The following is an 18,843-nucleotide window of genomic DNA, read 5'->3' as shown; positions in this document are numbered from 1 at the left end:
AAATATTACTTGGCATTAGGCCCCATAGTGGTTGCAGGACCGTGGTCTAATTAATTTTGACTTCAGTTTATTTTAAACTCCCTTATCTACAAGTGTGTGATTTAAATTTAATAATTGATTTGGTATCAATTAAAGTATCCTTTAGATCAAGAAATATCATTCAAACTAGCTACAGTTCAGTTTTTCATATAGCTTTAATAGAAAATCCGAAGTCCCGTATTTCAAACCATATTTTGAGATGATTAGTTAAAAGCAATCTAGGGAAGGGTAGTAAATCTTAACCATGGTATATTACTTTCTCAAATTCATCCTAAACTATCTTTCCTTCACTAGGGTTCCACTACTAGCAGTGTGTGAGAGACATTAATATAAACATCAGGAGCATTCAATGAAATAAACAGAATTCTAATAAAATTTCTTATTTATATACTCACCTATGTTCACATATATGCCCACTCTCCTCCCCACTGTCTCATGGTATCAAGGGGATAAGGATATTTTAGGCTTAAAAACGGAAGAGACAAAGATACGCCTACCACTTATCGCTAGAATTTTTCCTTCCTTTTCTAAGGGCAGGATTTTATTGAAAGGTAAAAAAAAAAATTGGAAAATCAAAATTTTACTGGTAAAGTTCAATTACACCAAGCTCCTGAAGAGAAAGCAATAAGTGATTATAAAAATAAGAAATTTTATCATGAGAATTCTGTTTTATACTTGTCATGTAAAGGAAAAAATTTCCCATTGAATAGGTGACATGTGTATTTGATTAAGTATTATATGAATTTTAATTGTAAGTTAAACGATAGAGAGAGAGAGAGAGAGAGAGAGAGAGAGAGAGAGAGAGAGAGAGAGAGAGAGAGAGAGAGAGAGAGAGAGAAAGGAAATCGGAGTCAAATGGTACTCGAAAGCCAATATTTGTGAAAAGGGCTTATGTCGCATTTAGTTCGCCAAGACAACGGCCAAATGATGAAACATATCGAGTGACTCACGCAACAGAAATGCACGCTGGTTCACCGCCTGCCAGGAAGCAGGAAGTGACACAAAGGAATAATGACGTTATCATTACGTCAGAAGAGGGGACCAATAAAAACACAAGAACAGTCACATGACGTGACGTAATTACAACGCCCTTATTCTAAGCTACTCAAGCCGATGATGGGATAGAAGAGAGGCGCTCTTTCCAAAAGTAAACCGTCAGAGTTGGTTGTCCCTTCTTCCCCCGTCCTAGGATGAGGTCCCACACCAAGTGCAGAGTTGGCCTGCACTTACTAAACGTCAAGTTAACAAGAAGAAATTTTTTAAGTGTCCAAAGCCGGACAACGATGGGACCAAGTTCCCTATCTGCCAACAATTTTACCTTTCAATTGGGAGGTATAAGTTTATCTACAATGAAGGAGAAATTACCAAGAAGAAGTGTCGATGAGTGGACACAAGGAGGAAGCGATCCCCAAATCGCCCACATAGAAATCATGGATTTCGCATTCCGAATGCTGAAGCGTGTAGCAGAGGTCTACGGTTGCAGCCTCCAACCTTCAAGAGCTTTTATTGTTTCAGTCAGTGTTTTTAAACTAATTATTCAACGTAGAAAAATACTGTAAAACTATTGTTCACTTCACTAAGTTCAAGAAGTAATGTCAAGGAACTATATGGCATTTTACCTGCACCCACTCTCTTGAGGGACTAAATATGACAAATTCGAAGATAATTTGTATTTTTCCTAACCATACAAACCTTAGCTATTTACAAAGGGTTTACTTTTAGCGCAGCTGAAATGACGAGCCAATAGTTTTTAACGAGGGTTAATTACCCCCGCGCTAGTTAGCGGGGGGTGGGGAAGGGTAGCTTGCTACCCCTCCCCCCTCCACACACCGGTGACTTGCTTCACTTCACTTAGAGGTAGGACTTGACTTGGGGGTCAGGGATGGCGGGCACATATGTGTAAATAGCTAAGGTTTGTATGGTTAGGAAAAATACAAATTATCTTCGAATTTGTCATTTGTTCCGTAACCGAAATACAAACCACGCTATTTACAAAGGGTGACTTACCCCTTAGGAAGGGTGGAAAGTCCCCAGCCTTACTGACTTCGGCTTGCCCGGGGGCTCGATCCCTCAGTGAGCAGCACTAGAGAGAGGGAGCCCCTGTACCTCACAGGTTCCTAGCATCGCTAGGAACGAGTGGCCTACATAAGCAGTGTGAGGAGGAGAGTGTGACTCGTCCTATGAAGTTGACCTTGAGACCTTCAGATAGGAATTCTAGGATAGGACGTTCCCCATACCACCTCGTCAGGGTATGGGAGACGTAACAGTATTAAGCTTAATACTAGGAGCACAAAGAAGCATGGGTTACCTGCAGAGGTCGAGGTCAGCTATGCGAGGACCAGGATGCTGCTTCCCCAAGAGAGGGGAGAATGAAGAAAGAAGTAAGGGTCAGACATACTCTTTCATTCACGCAGACTAAGACCGGGTAACAACGCCCTCAACCTACTGCTACTCGTCCAAAAAGGAGCCTGAGGTTAGACCAGCTGTTGTGCAGCCACCACAGGGCCGATAGAGAACGTATCGAGGCTCCTGTGGGTCACGTCTTGCAGGTAGTGGGCTGTGAAGGTCGTTTGACGCTTCCAGACCCCAGCTTGAAGTACCTGCGTCACAGAGAAGTTTCTCTTGAAGGCCAGGGATGTAGCAATACCCCTGACATCGTGGGCCCGAGGGCGACGTGACGGAGGAGGGTCAGGATTCAAGGCATGGTGGATAACCCTTCGAATCCAAGCTGAGATGGTGTTCCTGGTGACCCTCCTCTTTGTCCTGCCTGTGCTCACAAACAAAGCTCGCACATGAGGACGGACTGCAGCCGTTCTCTTCAAGTAGTACCTCAGACACCTCACTGGGCATAGTAGCAGCTGGTCTGGGTCGTTTGTTACAGAACGGAGACTCGCGATCCTGAAAGAGTCGAACCGAGGATCGGGCACTCCAGGATTCTGAGTCTTGGCCACAAACTCAGGGACGAACCTGAACGTTACCTCCCCCCATCCCCTTGAATGGGCGATGTCGTACGAGAGACCATGAAGTTCACTAACTCGCTTGGCCGAGGCCAAGGCGAGTAGGAAAGCCGTCTTCCAAGACAGGTGGCGATCGGAGGCCTGGCGTAATGGCTCGAAGAGAGGTCTCTTGAGAGACCTGAGGACTCGAACCACGTTCCAAGGAGGGGGTCTCACTTCCGACTGGGGGCAGGTAAGCTCATAGCTACGTATGAGTAAAGAGAGTTCTAGCGACGAAGAAATATCCACGCCCTTCAATCTGAAGGCCAAGCTTAAGGCTGAGCGATAGCCCTTCACTGCCGAGACAGAAAGGCGCATTTCTTCTCGCAGATACACGAGGAAGTCCGCTATTTCTGGAATAGTGGCATCGAGTGGAGAGATACCCCTTCCACGACACCAACCACAAAAGACTCTCCACTTCGCTTGGTAGACTCCCTCAGAGGACCTTCGCAGGTGCCGAGACATTCTCTCCGCAACCTGTTGCGAAAAGCCTCTCTCCGCGAGGAGCCGCTGGATAGTCTCCAGGCGTGAAGCCGAAGCGAGGCTATGGCCCTGTGAGGGACACCGGAGTGGGGTTGTCTGAGAAGCTCGTGTCGTGGAGGAAGCTCCCTTGGGAGTTCCGTCAGGAGTTGCAGAAGGTCCGGAAACCATTCCGCGTGATGCCATAGCGGAGCTACTAGAGTCATGGAACAGTTGACCGATAGTCTGGTCCTGTTGAGCACCCTTCTCATCAGACAGAATGGTGGGAAGGCGTACACGTCGATGTTGTCCCACCGTTGCTGGAAAGCATCTTGCCAGTGCCTTGGGGTCCGGGACTGGTGAGCAGTACAGGGGCAGCTTGAAGTTCAAGGCTGTCGCGAACAAGTCCACCGTCGGGGAACCCCACAAAGTCAGGACTTTGTTGGCTATCTGAGGATCCAAAGACCACTCGGTACTCACCATCTGCGAAGCCCTGCTCAGACTGTCGGCGAGCACATTCCTCTTGCCAGGAATGAAGCGAGCTGATAGTGTTATCGAGTGGGTTTCGGTCCACCTCAGAGTCTCTACTGCAAGATGGGATAGCTGTTGCGAAAAAGTGCCTCCCTGCTTGTTGATATAAGCCACTACCGTGGTGTTGTCGCTCATCACCACCACGGAGTGACCCGCCAGGGACCGTTGGAACTGCTGAAGAGCCAGAAAGACGGCCTTCAATTCTAGCAGGTTGATGTGTAGGCACTTTTCTGATTCTGACCAAAGGCCTGACGCCCTCTGGTTCAGAACGTGCGGCCCCCACCCTTCTTTTGACGCGTCCGAAAACAGAGTCAATTCCGGGGGGAGGACGAGAAGACTCACTCCCTTCCGCAGGTTCTCGTCGGCCAGCCACCACCGCAAGTCCGTCTGTTCCAGAGACCCCATTGGGATCAGAATGTCCGGGGAATCGGATCCTTGATTCCACCGGGACTTGAGCCGCCATTGAAGGGATCTCATCCTGAGGCGGCTGTTTGGAACCAGACGGGCCAAGGAGGATAGGTGGCCTAAGAGACGCAACCACGATTGGGCGGGGAGTTCTTTTCGCCTGAGGAAAGGTTCCGCCACCCTCCTCAGCCTTGCTATCCGGTCGTCTGATGGAAAGGCTTTGTGGAGATTGGTGTCTATTAGCATGCCTAGATAAACCAGTCGTTGGGACGGCTGCAGAGAGGACTTCTCGAGGTTTACCACGATCCCCAGATCCTGGCAAAGGGTCGACTCCGAGTCTGCTAGGATCAGCCAATCGTCTAGGTAACGAAAGAGACGAATGCCGTTCCTGTGCGCCCAAGATGAAATCAGGGTGAACACTCTGGTGAACACCTGAGGAGCTGTGGAGAGACCGAAACACAGCACCTTGAACTGGTAGATCTTGTTGTCTAGGCAGAATCTCAGGTACTTCCTGGAAGACGGATGGATTGGGATCTGGAAGTACGCGTCCTTTAGATCCAGTGTACACATGAAGTCTTGTGGTCTCACCGCAAGTCTGACCGTGTCTGCTGTCTCCATGCTGAACCGGGTTTGTTTGACAAACCTGTTCAGAGCTGAGAGATCGATGACGGGTCTCCAGCCTCCAGTAGCCTTCTTTACAAGAAAGAGTCGACTGAAGAAGCCTGGGGAGCCGTCCACGACCTCCTGGAGAGCACCCTTCTCGAACATGGTCTCGACTTCGGCCTGAAGGGCCAGCCCCTTTGCCGATCCCATGGCATAGGAGCTCAACGACACTGGATTCGCTGTCAGGGGAGGTTGAGATGACGTGAACGGGACGCGATAACCTTGGCCGATCACCGAGACCGTCCAAGCATCGGCCCCGTGTTGCTGCCACCTGCGGACGCAACGCTGAAGGCATCCCCCCACAGGTGGACACGCAGGGGGACTGCCACCCCTAGGGCTTGCGGCCACGGCCGCCACCCCTAGGAGTCTTGCCTCCCCTGGAGGACTTACCGCCCCTCTTGACCTTGGCTGGAAAGGGCTGGGGCTTAGACACCACTTTCTTAGCTGCCGGTGCCTGTTTGGGAGCCTTACGAGGCTGTTGCTGCTGTTGTGGCGGGGCTGGAGGCTTATAGGGCCGAGTTGTAAGGGCCCTGTGGAGGAGGAAGTCCGTGCTGGATTTCCTCCACCTCTCAGCCGTTCGCTCCAAGTCTTGAGGCTCAAACAGGCTCTCCCCCAGAAGGGAAGCATGTCGGAGCCTACACACATCTACGGCGGGGACCTTCGGATGGAATCTCTCGGACACAGCATCGCGACGCTTCAACACCGAGTTGGCCCACAGGGTGGTAACCTGGTGCGCCAAAAACTCGATGGAGCGGGTGCCTGAGAGCAAGAAGGTCTCTAGGGCCTTCCTATTGGTCTCCTTGGACAAGTCCTCCGATCGCAATAGGATGCCCAGAGATCCTAGCCAGAAGTCCAGCCACGAAGTGGCCTGCATGGCACACTTAGCGACCTTCTCGTGGTTAAGGATCTCTGCCGCCGAGAACGACACCTGCCGGGCAGAGAGTTTCTCCAGGGGAACTCCCTTCGCCAGCTCCTCCACAGAGTGATGGAGAGGAAGAGCAAGGTTGTGCTCACCCAGGATCTCGAAATACCTCCTCTGCTGAAGGCGAGGAGGAGGGATAAGCTTGTTCCCGGCAGTGGAACGACTGGAGGAGTCAAGAAGTGCGAGCTGAGCGTTGGCCCTAGCTCTGGCACTCTTCAGCCCCCGAGACCAGGGCAGAGCTGCACTGGTCTTAGGGGCCTTCCGAACGTCAAACACTTCATCCAGAATCATGTCTTTGCCTTCACGGGGGGCGATGACTGGATCCGTAAGTCTGTTAAGTGTCCTTATCAGGCTTAGGACCTGCCAGAAGGCATGTTCGGACTCTTGCTGTTCTCCTCCCTGCGGGCTGGCAGCTAAGTCTCCTGCCCCAGGAATCCCTTCCTGGGGTGATACGTGGACATTCCCCTGGGTAGTCGTGGGTTCCTGACGAATCCTTGCAGAGGATTTAGGGACGGTCTTGGAATCCTTGGGTTCCCTCCTGGGAGGGATACAGGATCCCAACAACGAGGTTCGAGGGGCCCCTTCCTCACGAGACGATTCTCCTGCCTGAAGCGAAGTCTCCCCCCCTGGTGCCGAGGGGAAGACTACCGCCTCACTGGACTCACCTGAGGACGGAAAGAGTACTCGTGCAGGAGAAGGGACCTTCGAGACCGACCTCTTGGGAACCAACTTCGCCCTAGGGGAAGTCACCACGAAGTCCACTCCTCTCTTTCTCTTCAGCGTAGGAGAGACAGCCGCTGGTTTGTTACCCTGGCCGGCGAGTGCTGGTTTCATAACCCTCACTAACGCCCGTGCCAGCGGACCAAACCAAGTCTGCTGCTCCAAGGACACAGAGTCCGAAATCCTCGCTAAAGAGAAAGGGATCGGGCGATCCTTTGGAGTGGACACGACGGTACCTGCCTGAAAAGAAGGTGGGGAAGAATGCTGTACTGACCTGTCTTCGTCCTGCACTACCAACCTGTGCTTGGATGGAGGTGATCCCGAGTGCCGTCTAGGAGCACGCGTCCCTGCTGCTACCACCGGCTGTGGAATTCGCCGCGAACGATGGTCGCGCGAGGGCAAATGGTCGCGCGGGAACGCGGGCGAGCCATAGCGCGGGCGCACAGGCGAGCGGTTGCGCGGGCGCACAGGCGAGCGGTCGCGCGGGGCGCGCAGGCGAGCAATCGCGCGGGCGCGCAGGCGAGTGGGCGCGAGGGTGGGCAGGTAAATGAACACGTGTCCGAGGCGACGAACGCAAGCGTTGGCGCGACGGCGAGGGATCGTGCTGCCGCGTAGGTGAGGAAGATCGCTGGCGATGTAGATCCATAGGCGATCGATGACGAGCTGGTGAGTGCAGTCGCTCAAGTTGGCGATGGCGCGATGTGGTATGTCGACGCACTGGTGTGCGATGGTGAGCAGCATGAGCAGGTGAATGACCGCGTAATGGTAAGCGATGGCGAGCAGCATGCGCAGGTGAATGATCGCGTGATAGGGTGCGATGGTGATCAGCATCCGCAGGAGGGCGATCGTTCAGGGTTGTGCGATGAGGAGCAGCATGCGTAAGCGGGCGATCGTGCAGGGGCAAGCGATGGCGAGCAGCATGCGCAGGTGAATGATCGCGTGATGGGGTGCGATGGTGATCAGCATCCGCAGGAGGGCGATCGTTCAGGGTTGTGCGATGAGGAGCAGCATGCGTAAGCGGGCGATCGTGCAGGGTCGTGCGATGGCAAGCAGCATGCGCAGGAGGGCGATCGTGCAATGGCGAGCGATGGCGAGCGGCATGTGCAGGCGGGCGATCGCGCGATGGCGAGCTAGAAGCTGGCGAACCATGTTCCTTCAGGAGCGTTGGCGAACGTCGGCGCGCTAGTTGTCGCTGTTGAATAGGCGATACTAAGATCGCCTGTGCGCGCTGGCAAGCAGGTGAATGCTGGCGAGGAGGTAATCGCTGGCGCGTAGGTGATCGCTGGCGAGCTGGTGATCGCTGGCGAGCAGAAGGTCGACGCGTGTCCTGTGAGAGGACAGGTGGTGCGGCGCGTTCACGAGCAGGGACAGGTGGTGCGGCGCGTTCACGAGCAGGAACGGGAAGATCGCTGGCGCGTTGGCGAACATGTGTTTCTGACACACGCGCAGCACGATGTTGCGTAGCCACAGGACCAGGCAGATGGTGAGCAGGGAGTTCAGCAGGAACTAAAGGGTGGTCAGAGACCGCAGGGCGATGGTCCTCAAATGAGCGCTGACGCTCGGAAGAGAGCTGACGAGCAGGAGAGCGCTGGCGAGGGGGGCGAACATCAGGAGAGAGCTGACGAGCAGGTGAGCGTCGGCGAGCAGGAGATCGTCGACGAGCAGGAGAGCGCTGGCGAGCAGGAGATCGCTGGCGAACAGGTGATCGCTGGCGAACAGGTGAGCGCTGGCGAGCAGGAGAGCGCTTGTGCGCTAGCACTGCTCGCGTAAGGGAAGAATCCCTTAGCCCCGAAGGGACCGTTGCCCGTCGGGTGACGAGTTCTCCAGAAGGCGAAGATCCGGCAGGAGATGGTGAGCGGTCTGCAGAGAGGTTCAAGGAGGGCGGAGCAGTAGGTTGAGGCTGACGAGGAGAGTCCCCCCCGGAGGACGAAGACCCAAAAAGGCGTCTCTTAGTCCCCCTGTAAGGGGAAGGGAGGCCCTTGTGGCGTAGAGGGCGGTGAGCCTTACGGCGGAGGCGGCCTCGGGGAAGATCGTCGGGACCATCGGTCCTCCGAAGGGGAGTCTCCGTCAAAACACTTCCCTCAGAAGGAAGCTGAGCAGCAGTCGAGACCGAAGGACTCACTTCCCCCTTCAAAGGATGTACGGAAGGAGGAGGAGAGCCTTGAGCACCATCACCAGCAACAGCACCTGCGGCGGAAGGCCCAGCCACGTCGGAGGCCTCTGTCACCACGACGTCGACAATAGACAGAGGGTCTACCTCTGCTACCACCGGCGACTGCTTAACAGCGGCCCCCAACGAGACAAGGTCAATAAGAGCGACCCTAGAGGGCAAGCCCTTAAGCCCCAGGGACGACCAAATCTGTAAAAGATCATCACTGGATAAGGCATTATCAATAACCTCCCCCGGAGGAGGAGGGGGAACCGCCTCGCTATGGGAGGCGACGCCCTCTCCCCCCACCGAAGGTAGGGAAACAGAACAAGGGCCTGCGCTCCCACTCGGACGACTCTCCTTAGGAGGCGGCCAAGGGGGAGCTTCGGAGGAGGTTTGGGCGGGAGAAGAAGAGTCCCGAGAACCTTCCTCCTTCAAGGCTAACCCCGGAGGAGAACGGTCTCTCTTGGACTTCTTCTTACGCCGATGGCCAAACCTCTCCCACTGGGAGGCAGACCACTCCCTGCACTCACGGCACATGTTATCCTGGTCACACCGTCGGCCCCGACATTGAGGGCAGAGGGTGTGTGGATCCGTATTAACGTCCGACATGAAAGTTCCACAAGGACGGCCGGCAACTCCAGGGCATGTACGCATAGTAAAGAAAATAACTGAAGGTCAACTTCCAACCAACACACACGCTGAAAAGAAAAAGCAGAAAATTAAAGGCTGTCACGAAGGCGATGAGCAGACACGTCTGATCACCGCCGAGCCAAAAGTGAAGTGAAGCAAGTCACCGGTGTGTGGAGGGGGGAGGGGTAGCAAGCTACCCTTCCCCACCCCCCGCTAACTAGCGCGGGGGTAATTAACCCTCGTTAAAAACTATTGGCTCGTCATTTCAGCTGCGCTAAAAGTAAACCCTTTGTAAATAGCGTGGTTTGTATTTCGGTTACGGAACAAAATAATAATTATTTGCACTGATATGAATAACTGATTAACTTTTATTAATCAAAATAATATTAAAGTGGTGTTTAATAAAGAAATAGATAATGCCCCTAAGGCATCACAAATTGGTGGCAGCTTAAATGGATAAAATGCCGTGTGATATTTGTCAGTGCATACATTAATGAATAAATTCTTCCAGATACCAGTTGTACACCTTTGCAGAATAATCATCAAGATGCCAAATAAAAAGCAAGGACATGAGACGAAACAAGAGTTTAAACACAAGAAATAATTATCGAAGCGAAGAAGATGTAAACAAAAGGACAAAAAAGAAACAAGAATTTAAACAGAAGAAATTCTCATAAGAAATGTGAGTAAAAGAATCTCTCTTTTAAATATGTCTCTCAGTTCAAAGTGAAAAACTTGTCTCTCATTCAAGAATAGGAAAAACAAATTTTTATCTCGCTAGGGTTTCTTGAATGATGCATGAATTATTTTGTTAATGTCTTGTGTAAAATAAAACGTATTATGATTTTTTAAAAGTGATGCTAATGATGTTATCAGCCCAAAGAATATAGAAGTGAAATATAATTTAGAATTACACAAGTAGGTGAAAAATACAAACAAGCAACTTCCCATAAAAAAAGTGAGTTTAAAGAATTAACACAAATTACTAACCCCGCTAACATGAATGCAGTAGGAAAATAAACACAAACCAATTTTTGTGGAAATGTAGGAAGAAATAACCAAGATAAAAGAAGGTTAGAGAAATATACTGTGCATAAGTGGTTAGCTTATATTGAAAGTAGAATAGTTAGTCTGAGAATAAACAATGAGACAGCAAAATAAAACAGGCTATGTTAACCGTGAATACAAATGTAAGTGATGCTCACATAACCTTGAGTGGTAAGTAATTTAAAGATGAAGCAAATTTGAGTGAGATTCAAAAATAATGTAGGCAATTATGGCGATCAGCCAAAGAAACAGACAGGTTAACAAATCTACATAAGTTCCTATAGGTAAAATATGAGGGTGGCTCGGTAAATAAATTTGCCGCACAAATGGAGGATCACGTAGCAACAGTAAAAAAGGACATGATTCCTTTGCTAAAGGTAAGTTTATTGCTAATGATAATTCCCTATATGTAGAAATAAATGAGGCATTAAAATATGTGACAAATAGCATCCTAGATATGAGTTTTATGAAGAGAAAGGGAAACTAGCAATAACGATAGGAAATTAGGAGGTAAACTACTAAGGAACTAAGAGCCACAAATCCCACCAGAGAAATTCTGAGTAATTTAAATAGTTGTAGGGAAGTTAGAAAAGTAGACTGGAACGAGGCGCAAATTACCCTAGAATTAAACTGAATATTGGGCAGAAATTTAGGTCAAGGACAGTTAAAACAAATAGAAAGGACATATTCAAGTCTAGGGAAAGATTACATAAAAGTGGATCGATATCATGCAAAATACATGTAATGTAAAAGAAGACATATAGGGCAGCAGGGCAGGCAAAGAAATAAAGAACCCCATCATGAAATAAACGAAGACACTTCTCAAAACGCCCTACAGCAAGAAAGTGAAACTCAAATCCTCCAAATAGTTAAAAAGGAAACAAGATAAAAATAGTTAGCCGGATAGAAAGGAAGTCGGGAAGACAAAAAATATTATACAGGAAAGATAGGCATATGTAGCGGAGGTACATTCACGTTGCAAGTGACTATTTTATCTTATAGAGACTCTGCCAATACAGTTGATATACTAGGATGCAATGCAGTGATAAAATATTCAAAAATACCTGCTTCCAAATTTTAAGGGTGAAATGACTTGAAGAAATGAAAGGCAAACAAGTGAAAATAAAGGGGTACGAACCGTCAGATTAGATAGAGAATTAAATGCTAAAATGTGCCAAATGATGAATAAAGATATATTTTTTAAGTAACATTTCCCAATAGAGCCTTAAGATATCGTTCAAAAACGAATCAGTGATGAAGTATGAATTTTATTTGAGAGGGGTGCAGGCTTAAAATAAAAATAAGATAGTCAGGGTATGATTCTACTTGTCAAAGATAAGTCTTTTACAAAACTGGCCACTCTGTAGGAGACGAATTTGACAGAAGAAACAGACTCCGGACTAAGAAAGGGAAATGGAAATTACCTAAAAAGACAAGGAGAAATAAGAAAGTTAAGAAAAATAGGAAGAGTAGCCAAGAATGAATATACTCCTTATAAATATATAATAGGCGCCATATAAATAAAATGGAATGTCAACAGATAATACAGTGAATAAAAAAATAATAGCCTAAATAAAAAGGGAATTCCAAGAAATTATTGTCAAGAGGCAAATGAAGCTATAGGCTTATAGAATTATGCTGCTATAGGCAGAAAAGAATATAAATGATGCTATAGGCATATGAATTAAAAGACATAAGTTGCTGTTAAGCACAAAGATTTAAGATGAAGATATAGGCATATGAATAATAAATGAGCTATGATGCTATTAAGTAAATATAAAGTCTGATCAGTACTCAAAATATAAAAGGCTAGAATTTAGCTAGAGAAATCATAGTGATGCCTAAATAAAAATAACCCGCAGATATAAAGAAGATAGGTTAACTAAAAATAGGATGCCAGAGTCTGTCAATAGAGACAATAATGCAGTTCAGATGAAGGAAGATAAATGCATACTAATTAATTAATACTACTCCGGATAAAATAACTCATCTGAATGGCGGGTAATGACTTCTAAAAATAAAGGAGTAGAGATTACAGTTAGGTAATCAGATAGGGGCATAATTTACCATAAGGAGCATAGATTAAGGGATAGATAAGAAATAGGCAGAGATTAGCCATTTCAGGCGATAGGTTAGGCAAATAGAAGAGTTGCAACTAAAAATGAATAGAAACATCGGCGCCAGAAACTGCCAAAACATACTAATACTTTTTAAATACCGGTACAAATCATGAAATATTACCTATCAGCCAACGCCCCATAAGGAACACTGTGAGTGTTAAAATGAATAAATAAGTCTCCTTATAAATATCCCGAGATATATTACCCAAGGAGGATAGAAGTTAGACTAGTAAAGATTCATAAGTAGAATTAAAATGTAGAATATAAATGAAATGTCTATCCCGATAATAAATGATGTTTGGCTCGATTATTGACGAGTAAGATACATAGAGAATATTGTAAGTGCCATGGTCAAAGAATACAAGCCATTCATGGCTATTAGAATTTTTGAAGTACACTAGAATTTAGAGTGAAGTCGACGGGCTCACCTCAGCTCCTCTAATTAATAACAGGATGATCATCTAAAATTTGGAGACAGAGAATGAATAAGCCTATATAGAATGATGTTACAAAGTTTAGTAAGAATATAGAGCCATTTAAAATAATAGAACTAGTCTAGAAAGAGGGAGAATAGCAGGATAAAGAACCAGATTAAAGAGTGACCCATCCCTAGATTTGAATAGGGTAAGTAAAAAGTGTAGATAGATTTAAGATATGTAGAGATATAAGGGTTAAAGTGGAAATCCTACTCCACTAAGATTTGACAGATGTAGAAGATTTTTTAGGAATGATAGGATCTTAGGGAATAATAAGCAGCATTTGCTAATTAAGACAAGCCTTAAAATAAAGTTAACCTAAAAATATGTAATGTGCAAATGAAATACAAGGCTATAAATAATGAAGAGAAATGAATTTTTGATCCTACATTAACATAACCCGATCTCTTACCAAGGAGTTATAAAAATAAATGTGTGAAGCCTCGTAAATATAAAAAGAAATGTCTCACTGAAAAAGTGAAACCCGAAGAAGGGAAGTGAATTATGAAATGGGTAGTCTTAAAATAAATGAAAAATAACCAAGTAGGATAGATTATCCAAATAATGGTCTAAAGAAGTTTAGAAATTTGTTTAAGGCATAGAGTATATGTACTTATTAATCATAAAAATTATTGTGATTTCACTGTCTAAGAAGGACTATTGTTAATGAAAGAATAAAAGGAATCTTAGGATCCTTAGAGTACTGGATGTTTGTCCAGGATAGATCACATTATTGGTAGGTTTAAGATGACAAAAGAAGGATTATTTAAAAAGACAGGAAGATGTTAAAAGAAATATAACAACCAATATTTTGTTTCAGTTGTCAGGTAAGAAACTTTGATTTAGGAAGAATTAAAATAGAACAAGAGAAACCAAAGGTTAATAGAAATGTTGTAGGTGATTTACTACCAAAATAAGAATTATATAACAGGATTGCATAGTGCTTAAAGGAATACATATAAAGAATAGGAAGAAATACTTGTTCATGAATAGAAATTCCTGATATACTAACAAAAACTCATGCTCAAGTTAGTAGGACATCCAGTAATCAAAGAATGAATTTAATGATGAATTAATTTTTGACCTAACATAGATGTTTGAGATTGTAAAATTAAAGCCTACATATAAGAAGTATAAAGGTCATATAAAGGTAAGAATCGTTTAGAAATTACGATTGCATTGTCTCAATCCTATAGTGGTGGTACCAATGGCCTACCAGGGACTCTGTTCCCAGAACTTGACATAGGATAAAAACATACAGGTCTACATAAAACGTGATTTAACAAAGAAAGGGTTGATGAGGCTGTAACAGAATAATTTGAGACCAGGATAAATAACTAGAAATTCATGTTTCGAGATTTTCTCTCGGGCAATACACCCGAATTTACTAGTGATTAATGAAAACTGTGCAATATTTTTCTTAAGGGGACCGTCCGCGGTGGTATTTTGGCATACCAACTTGAAAAATTCAAAAATCGTTTTATTGTCTCTCTGTATAGAGAAACATATCGTACATGCTCTCCAGAAGTTTCAACCCATTATTTTTACAAATAACGAAGATATAGAGGTTTTTAAATGATGACGTCATCCATACTGTGTCGTCTGCATGACTTAGTTTGACAAAATCGTCTTTGTGTGTAATTTTGCATATATATAGCGATTTTTCACTTATATTTCGGTCTATCGTACGTCTGGCAGAAATGGAAGGCATTTGTAGAGTGTAGATGAACGAAGTCTACTACAATAACAGAAGCCAAAGTTGCCAAAGATGTATAGAAGTTATAATGTATGCCTATGTTTACTTGAAGTTCGTATGTACATTGTGTTTCCACAACGCCTTCGGGAACATTATAGCAAGGCCAATGTTACCTAAGGTTGTAGAAAGAACCAATAGTCAATAATTTTTCCAAACAATGAAAATAGCGGTCTTTAAATGATGACGTCATCCTTATGGCGTCGTCTGCCTGACTGAGTTAGACAGGTGCGCAGTTTTTCTCTCTCTCTCTCTCTCTCTCTCTCCCTCTCTCGAATTATTTACCACTGCCATTTATACAAATACTTTTATTCTCTCTCTCTCTCTCTCTCTCTCTCTCTCTCTCTCGAATTATTTAAAACTCCCATTTATACAAATACTATAATAACAATGTTCAACTCTCTCTCTCTCTCTCTCTCTCTCTCTCTCTCTCTCTCTCTCTCTCTCTCTCTCTCTCTCTCTCTCATGTTTCGAAATCTCGTACCTCTGGCAGAAATGAAAGACATTGGTAGAGGGTAGGTAAATGAAAACTACCACCTACGAACACATCACAAAGTCTCCAAAGACATATAGAAATTATAATGCATGTGTTTATTTACTTGAAGTTTGTATGTTGATTGTGCTTTCACAACGTCCTCTGGAATTTTATAGCAATGCCAATGTTACATAAGGTGATAGAAAGAACAAAAAGTAAGTGGAGAACAAGAAAACAGAAGCCAAAGATGCCAAAGATGTATAGAAGTTATAATGTATGCGTTTGTTTACTTGAAGTTCGTATGTACATTGTGTTTCCACAACGCCCTCGGGAACATTATAGCAAGGCCAATGTTACCTAAGGTTGTAGAAAGAACAAATAGTCAATCATTTTTCCAAACAATGAAAATAGCGGTCTTTAAATGATGACGTCATCCTTATGGCGTCGTCTGCAAGACTGAGTTTGACAGATGCGTAGTTCTCTCTCTCTCTCTCTCTCTCTCTCTCTCTCTCTCTCTCTCTCTCTCTCTCTCTCTCTCGAATTATATACCCCTGCTATTTATACAAATACTTGTATTCTCTCTCTCTCTCTCTCTCTTCTCTCTCTCTCTCTCTCTCTCTCTCTCTCTCTCTCTCTCTCCGTACATCCTTTTATTAGATAATAGAATGAATCTCTTTTTTCATTTGTTCGTATATCCTTGCAAAAATTCTTATTCTCTCTCTCTCTCTCTCTCTCTCTCTCTCTCTCTCTCTCTCTCTCTCTCTCTCTCTCTCTCTCTCTCTATCATCTTATTTTATAATAGGATGAATCTCTTTTTCATTTGTACGTATACCCTTGTAAAAAGTACTTTCTCTCTCTCTCTCTCTCTCTCTCTCTCTCTCTCTCTCTCTCTCTCTCTCTCTCTCTCTCTGTACATCCTTTTATTAGATAATAGAATGAATCTCTTTTTCATTTGTTCGTATACCCTTGTAAAATATACTTATCTCTCTCTCTCTCTCTCTCTCTCTCTCTCTCTCTCTCTCTCTCTCTCGAATTATATACCCCTGCTATTTATACAAATACTTGTATTCTCTCTCTCTCTCTCTCTCTCTTCTCTCTCTCTCTCTCTCTCTCTCTCTCTCTCTCTCTCTCTCTCTCTCTCTCTCTCCAATTATTAAAAACTCCCATTTATACAAATACTATAATAACAATGTTCAACTCTCTCTCTCTCTCTCTCTCTCTCTCTCTCTCTCTCTCTCTCTCTCTCTCTCTCTCTCTCTCTCTCTCTCTCTCTCTCTCTCTCTCGTTTCGAAATCTCGTACCTCTGGCAGAAATGAAAGGCATTGGTAGAGGGTAGGTGAATGAAAACTACCTGCTACGAAAAAATCACAAAGTTTCCAAAGACAAATAGAAATTATAATGCATGTGTTTATTTACTTGAAGTTCGTATGTTGATTGTGCTTTCACAACGTCCTCTGGAATTTTATAGCAATGCCAATGTTACATAAGGTGATAGAAAGAACAAAAAGTAAGTGGAGAACAAGAAAAAAGAACCAAGAAAGAGGGAAACATGGATAAGAGTACAAAGCTGAAACCTGCTAACTAAAACACTGGCAACAATTAGAGATCGCTGGCAACTCATAACATAGGAATAGTAAACTGAGGGTTCAAATACCTCCTTTAGGGTGCATTTATGTAGGAATGAACAATAAAAGTTATCATAATAATATTATCTTGATTTCTTTTAGAAAAGAAGCGAAAGTTTGCTGCAAATCTTTGGGAGCTCATAACTCAAAAACATACTTATTCCCACTTAGGTACATTTTTCTCACTTATTTGTTGTTCGATATCAGAGAAAAAGATATCGTTCAAAAGAAGAATAAAAATCCCACAATTCTGTCTGACAAAATTTTTATTTTCGTTTTACATTTTTTTTCACGATTATTTTCCGTCTAGACGAGGAAAAAAAATAAAAATTCATTAAAAAAAAACAGAAAGGAAAATCAAAATTCTGTCTGACAGAATTGTTCGGTTGTTAGAGTAGTTTATGTGGTATAAGTTTCAATACAATTGGTATTATAGTAGTGGGGAAAAATGTACCTAAATATTTTTTTTAAATCATGATTTTTGCTCATAAATCCAAAAGTTTTTGATCAAATGACTTGAAATTTTTATATGATGAAGGTATTATATGTGTCTAAAACATATATAGAAATTGTGTAATTTGGATCATTAGGAAAAAAAATGGCGGACATGGCGGACGGTCCCCTTAAAGTAAAAAATCATGGATTTTGCAGCCTGAATGCTGAAGTGTGTAGCAGCAGTCTACGGTTGCAGCCTCCAACCTTCAAGAGTTTTTATTGTTCCAGTCTGTGTTTTTAAACTAATTATTCAACATAGAAAAATACTGTAAAACTATTGTTCACTAAATTCAAGAAGTAAAGTTAAGGAACTATAAGGCATTTTACCTGCACCCACTCTATTGAGGGACTAAATAATAATAATTATTTTCATTGATATGAGTGACTGATTAACTTTTATTAATTAAAATAATATTAAAGTGGTGCTTAATAAATAAACAGATTTTGCCCCATAATGCATCACATACTCCAGAAAGTTTATCAAGAAAATTCTGTTTTATACTGAAGCAATTTTATCATGAAAATTCTGTTTTATACTAAAAAATTTTATCATGAAAATTCTGTTTTTCTGACAGAATTAGTAGCATATATGATTTCCCTATGAAGAGGAAAATGTTCATGTTCCTAATTTGCCAATCAAATTGCTTGCATTAATATTGGAAAATGCATGAGAAAATGCCTCCTAAAATTAATTTAGTCATAAATGCAAGTGTTCCTCAAAAAATTTCATTCTTAATGTGGTAATGAAAAACCTCCTGGAAAATATACATGATAATTTTGATATCAGAATAAAATCAATAATTCCTAAATTAATTTTATTTGTTATGAAAACTATAGTAAAAGAATTATAAATTACACTAAATCAGTTCAATTGCAATACCCAGTAAGTGTTTCCAATCTGAACTCTCCTGACTTTTGTTGCATGCTCTTAAAATTATTTGTAAAATTAATATTCTCATAATTATACGCAAAAGTAATGGTGATAGGCTGCGTGTATGTAGGAGGAAACCAAGATTGCATCTATGTAGGAAGAAGCCACAAGGAATGGATCAAAAGTTAAAGAAAAAAAGCAATGTAACTTGGGTATAAGGATGTCACAGATAATCTTTAATACCATCCACTGTGTGCAAAGTAAGGTACATTGTATGTGGTATCCACGAAGAATATATGAAAAAAAAATTATCTTACCTCATTCAGGTGTTGTTCAAAGAACTTGATTGCATCAGTATCTCCAGCAGAACTTAGTTTACCCATTAAATATTTCATAACTCGAGTAAATGGGTATTGCCCAGCTGCAACCATATCTCTGGTTAATTTTGTGGCTTCTTCCAATCT

The 18,843-nt window shown here is 43.8% G+C and overlaps 1 protein-coding gene across 1 annotated transcript in view; it reads right to left on the bottom strand.

The window, feature by feature from the left end:
- LOC137652976 (leucine-rich PPR motif-containing protein, mitochondrial-like) overlaps positions 1–18,843 on the bottom strand; it is a 438,837-nt gene that overhangs the window by 45,621 nt on the left and 374,373 nt on the right. Inside the window, 1 exon segment of the mRNA XM_068386371.1 lies at positions 18,697–18,843. This exon segment is cut by the window's right edge and continues 73 nt beyond it. Within this exon segment, the coding sequence (XP_068242472.1) occupies positions 18,697–18,843 (147 nt within the window).

This window comes from Palaemon carinicauda, chromosome 1 (genome assembly GCF_036898095.1).
Source record: "Palaemon carinicauda isolate YSFRI2023 chromosome 1, ASM3689809v2, whole genome shotgun sequence".
Taxonomy (NCBI): Eukaryota; Metazoa; Arthropoda; class Malacostraca; order Decapoda; family Palaemonidae; genus Palaemon; species Palaemon carinicauda.
The sequence above is the reverse complement of the archived record's forward strand: the minus strand, read 5'-3'. Positions and strand labels throughout refer to the sequence as shown.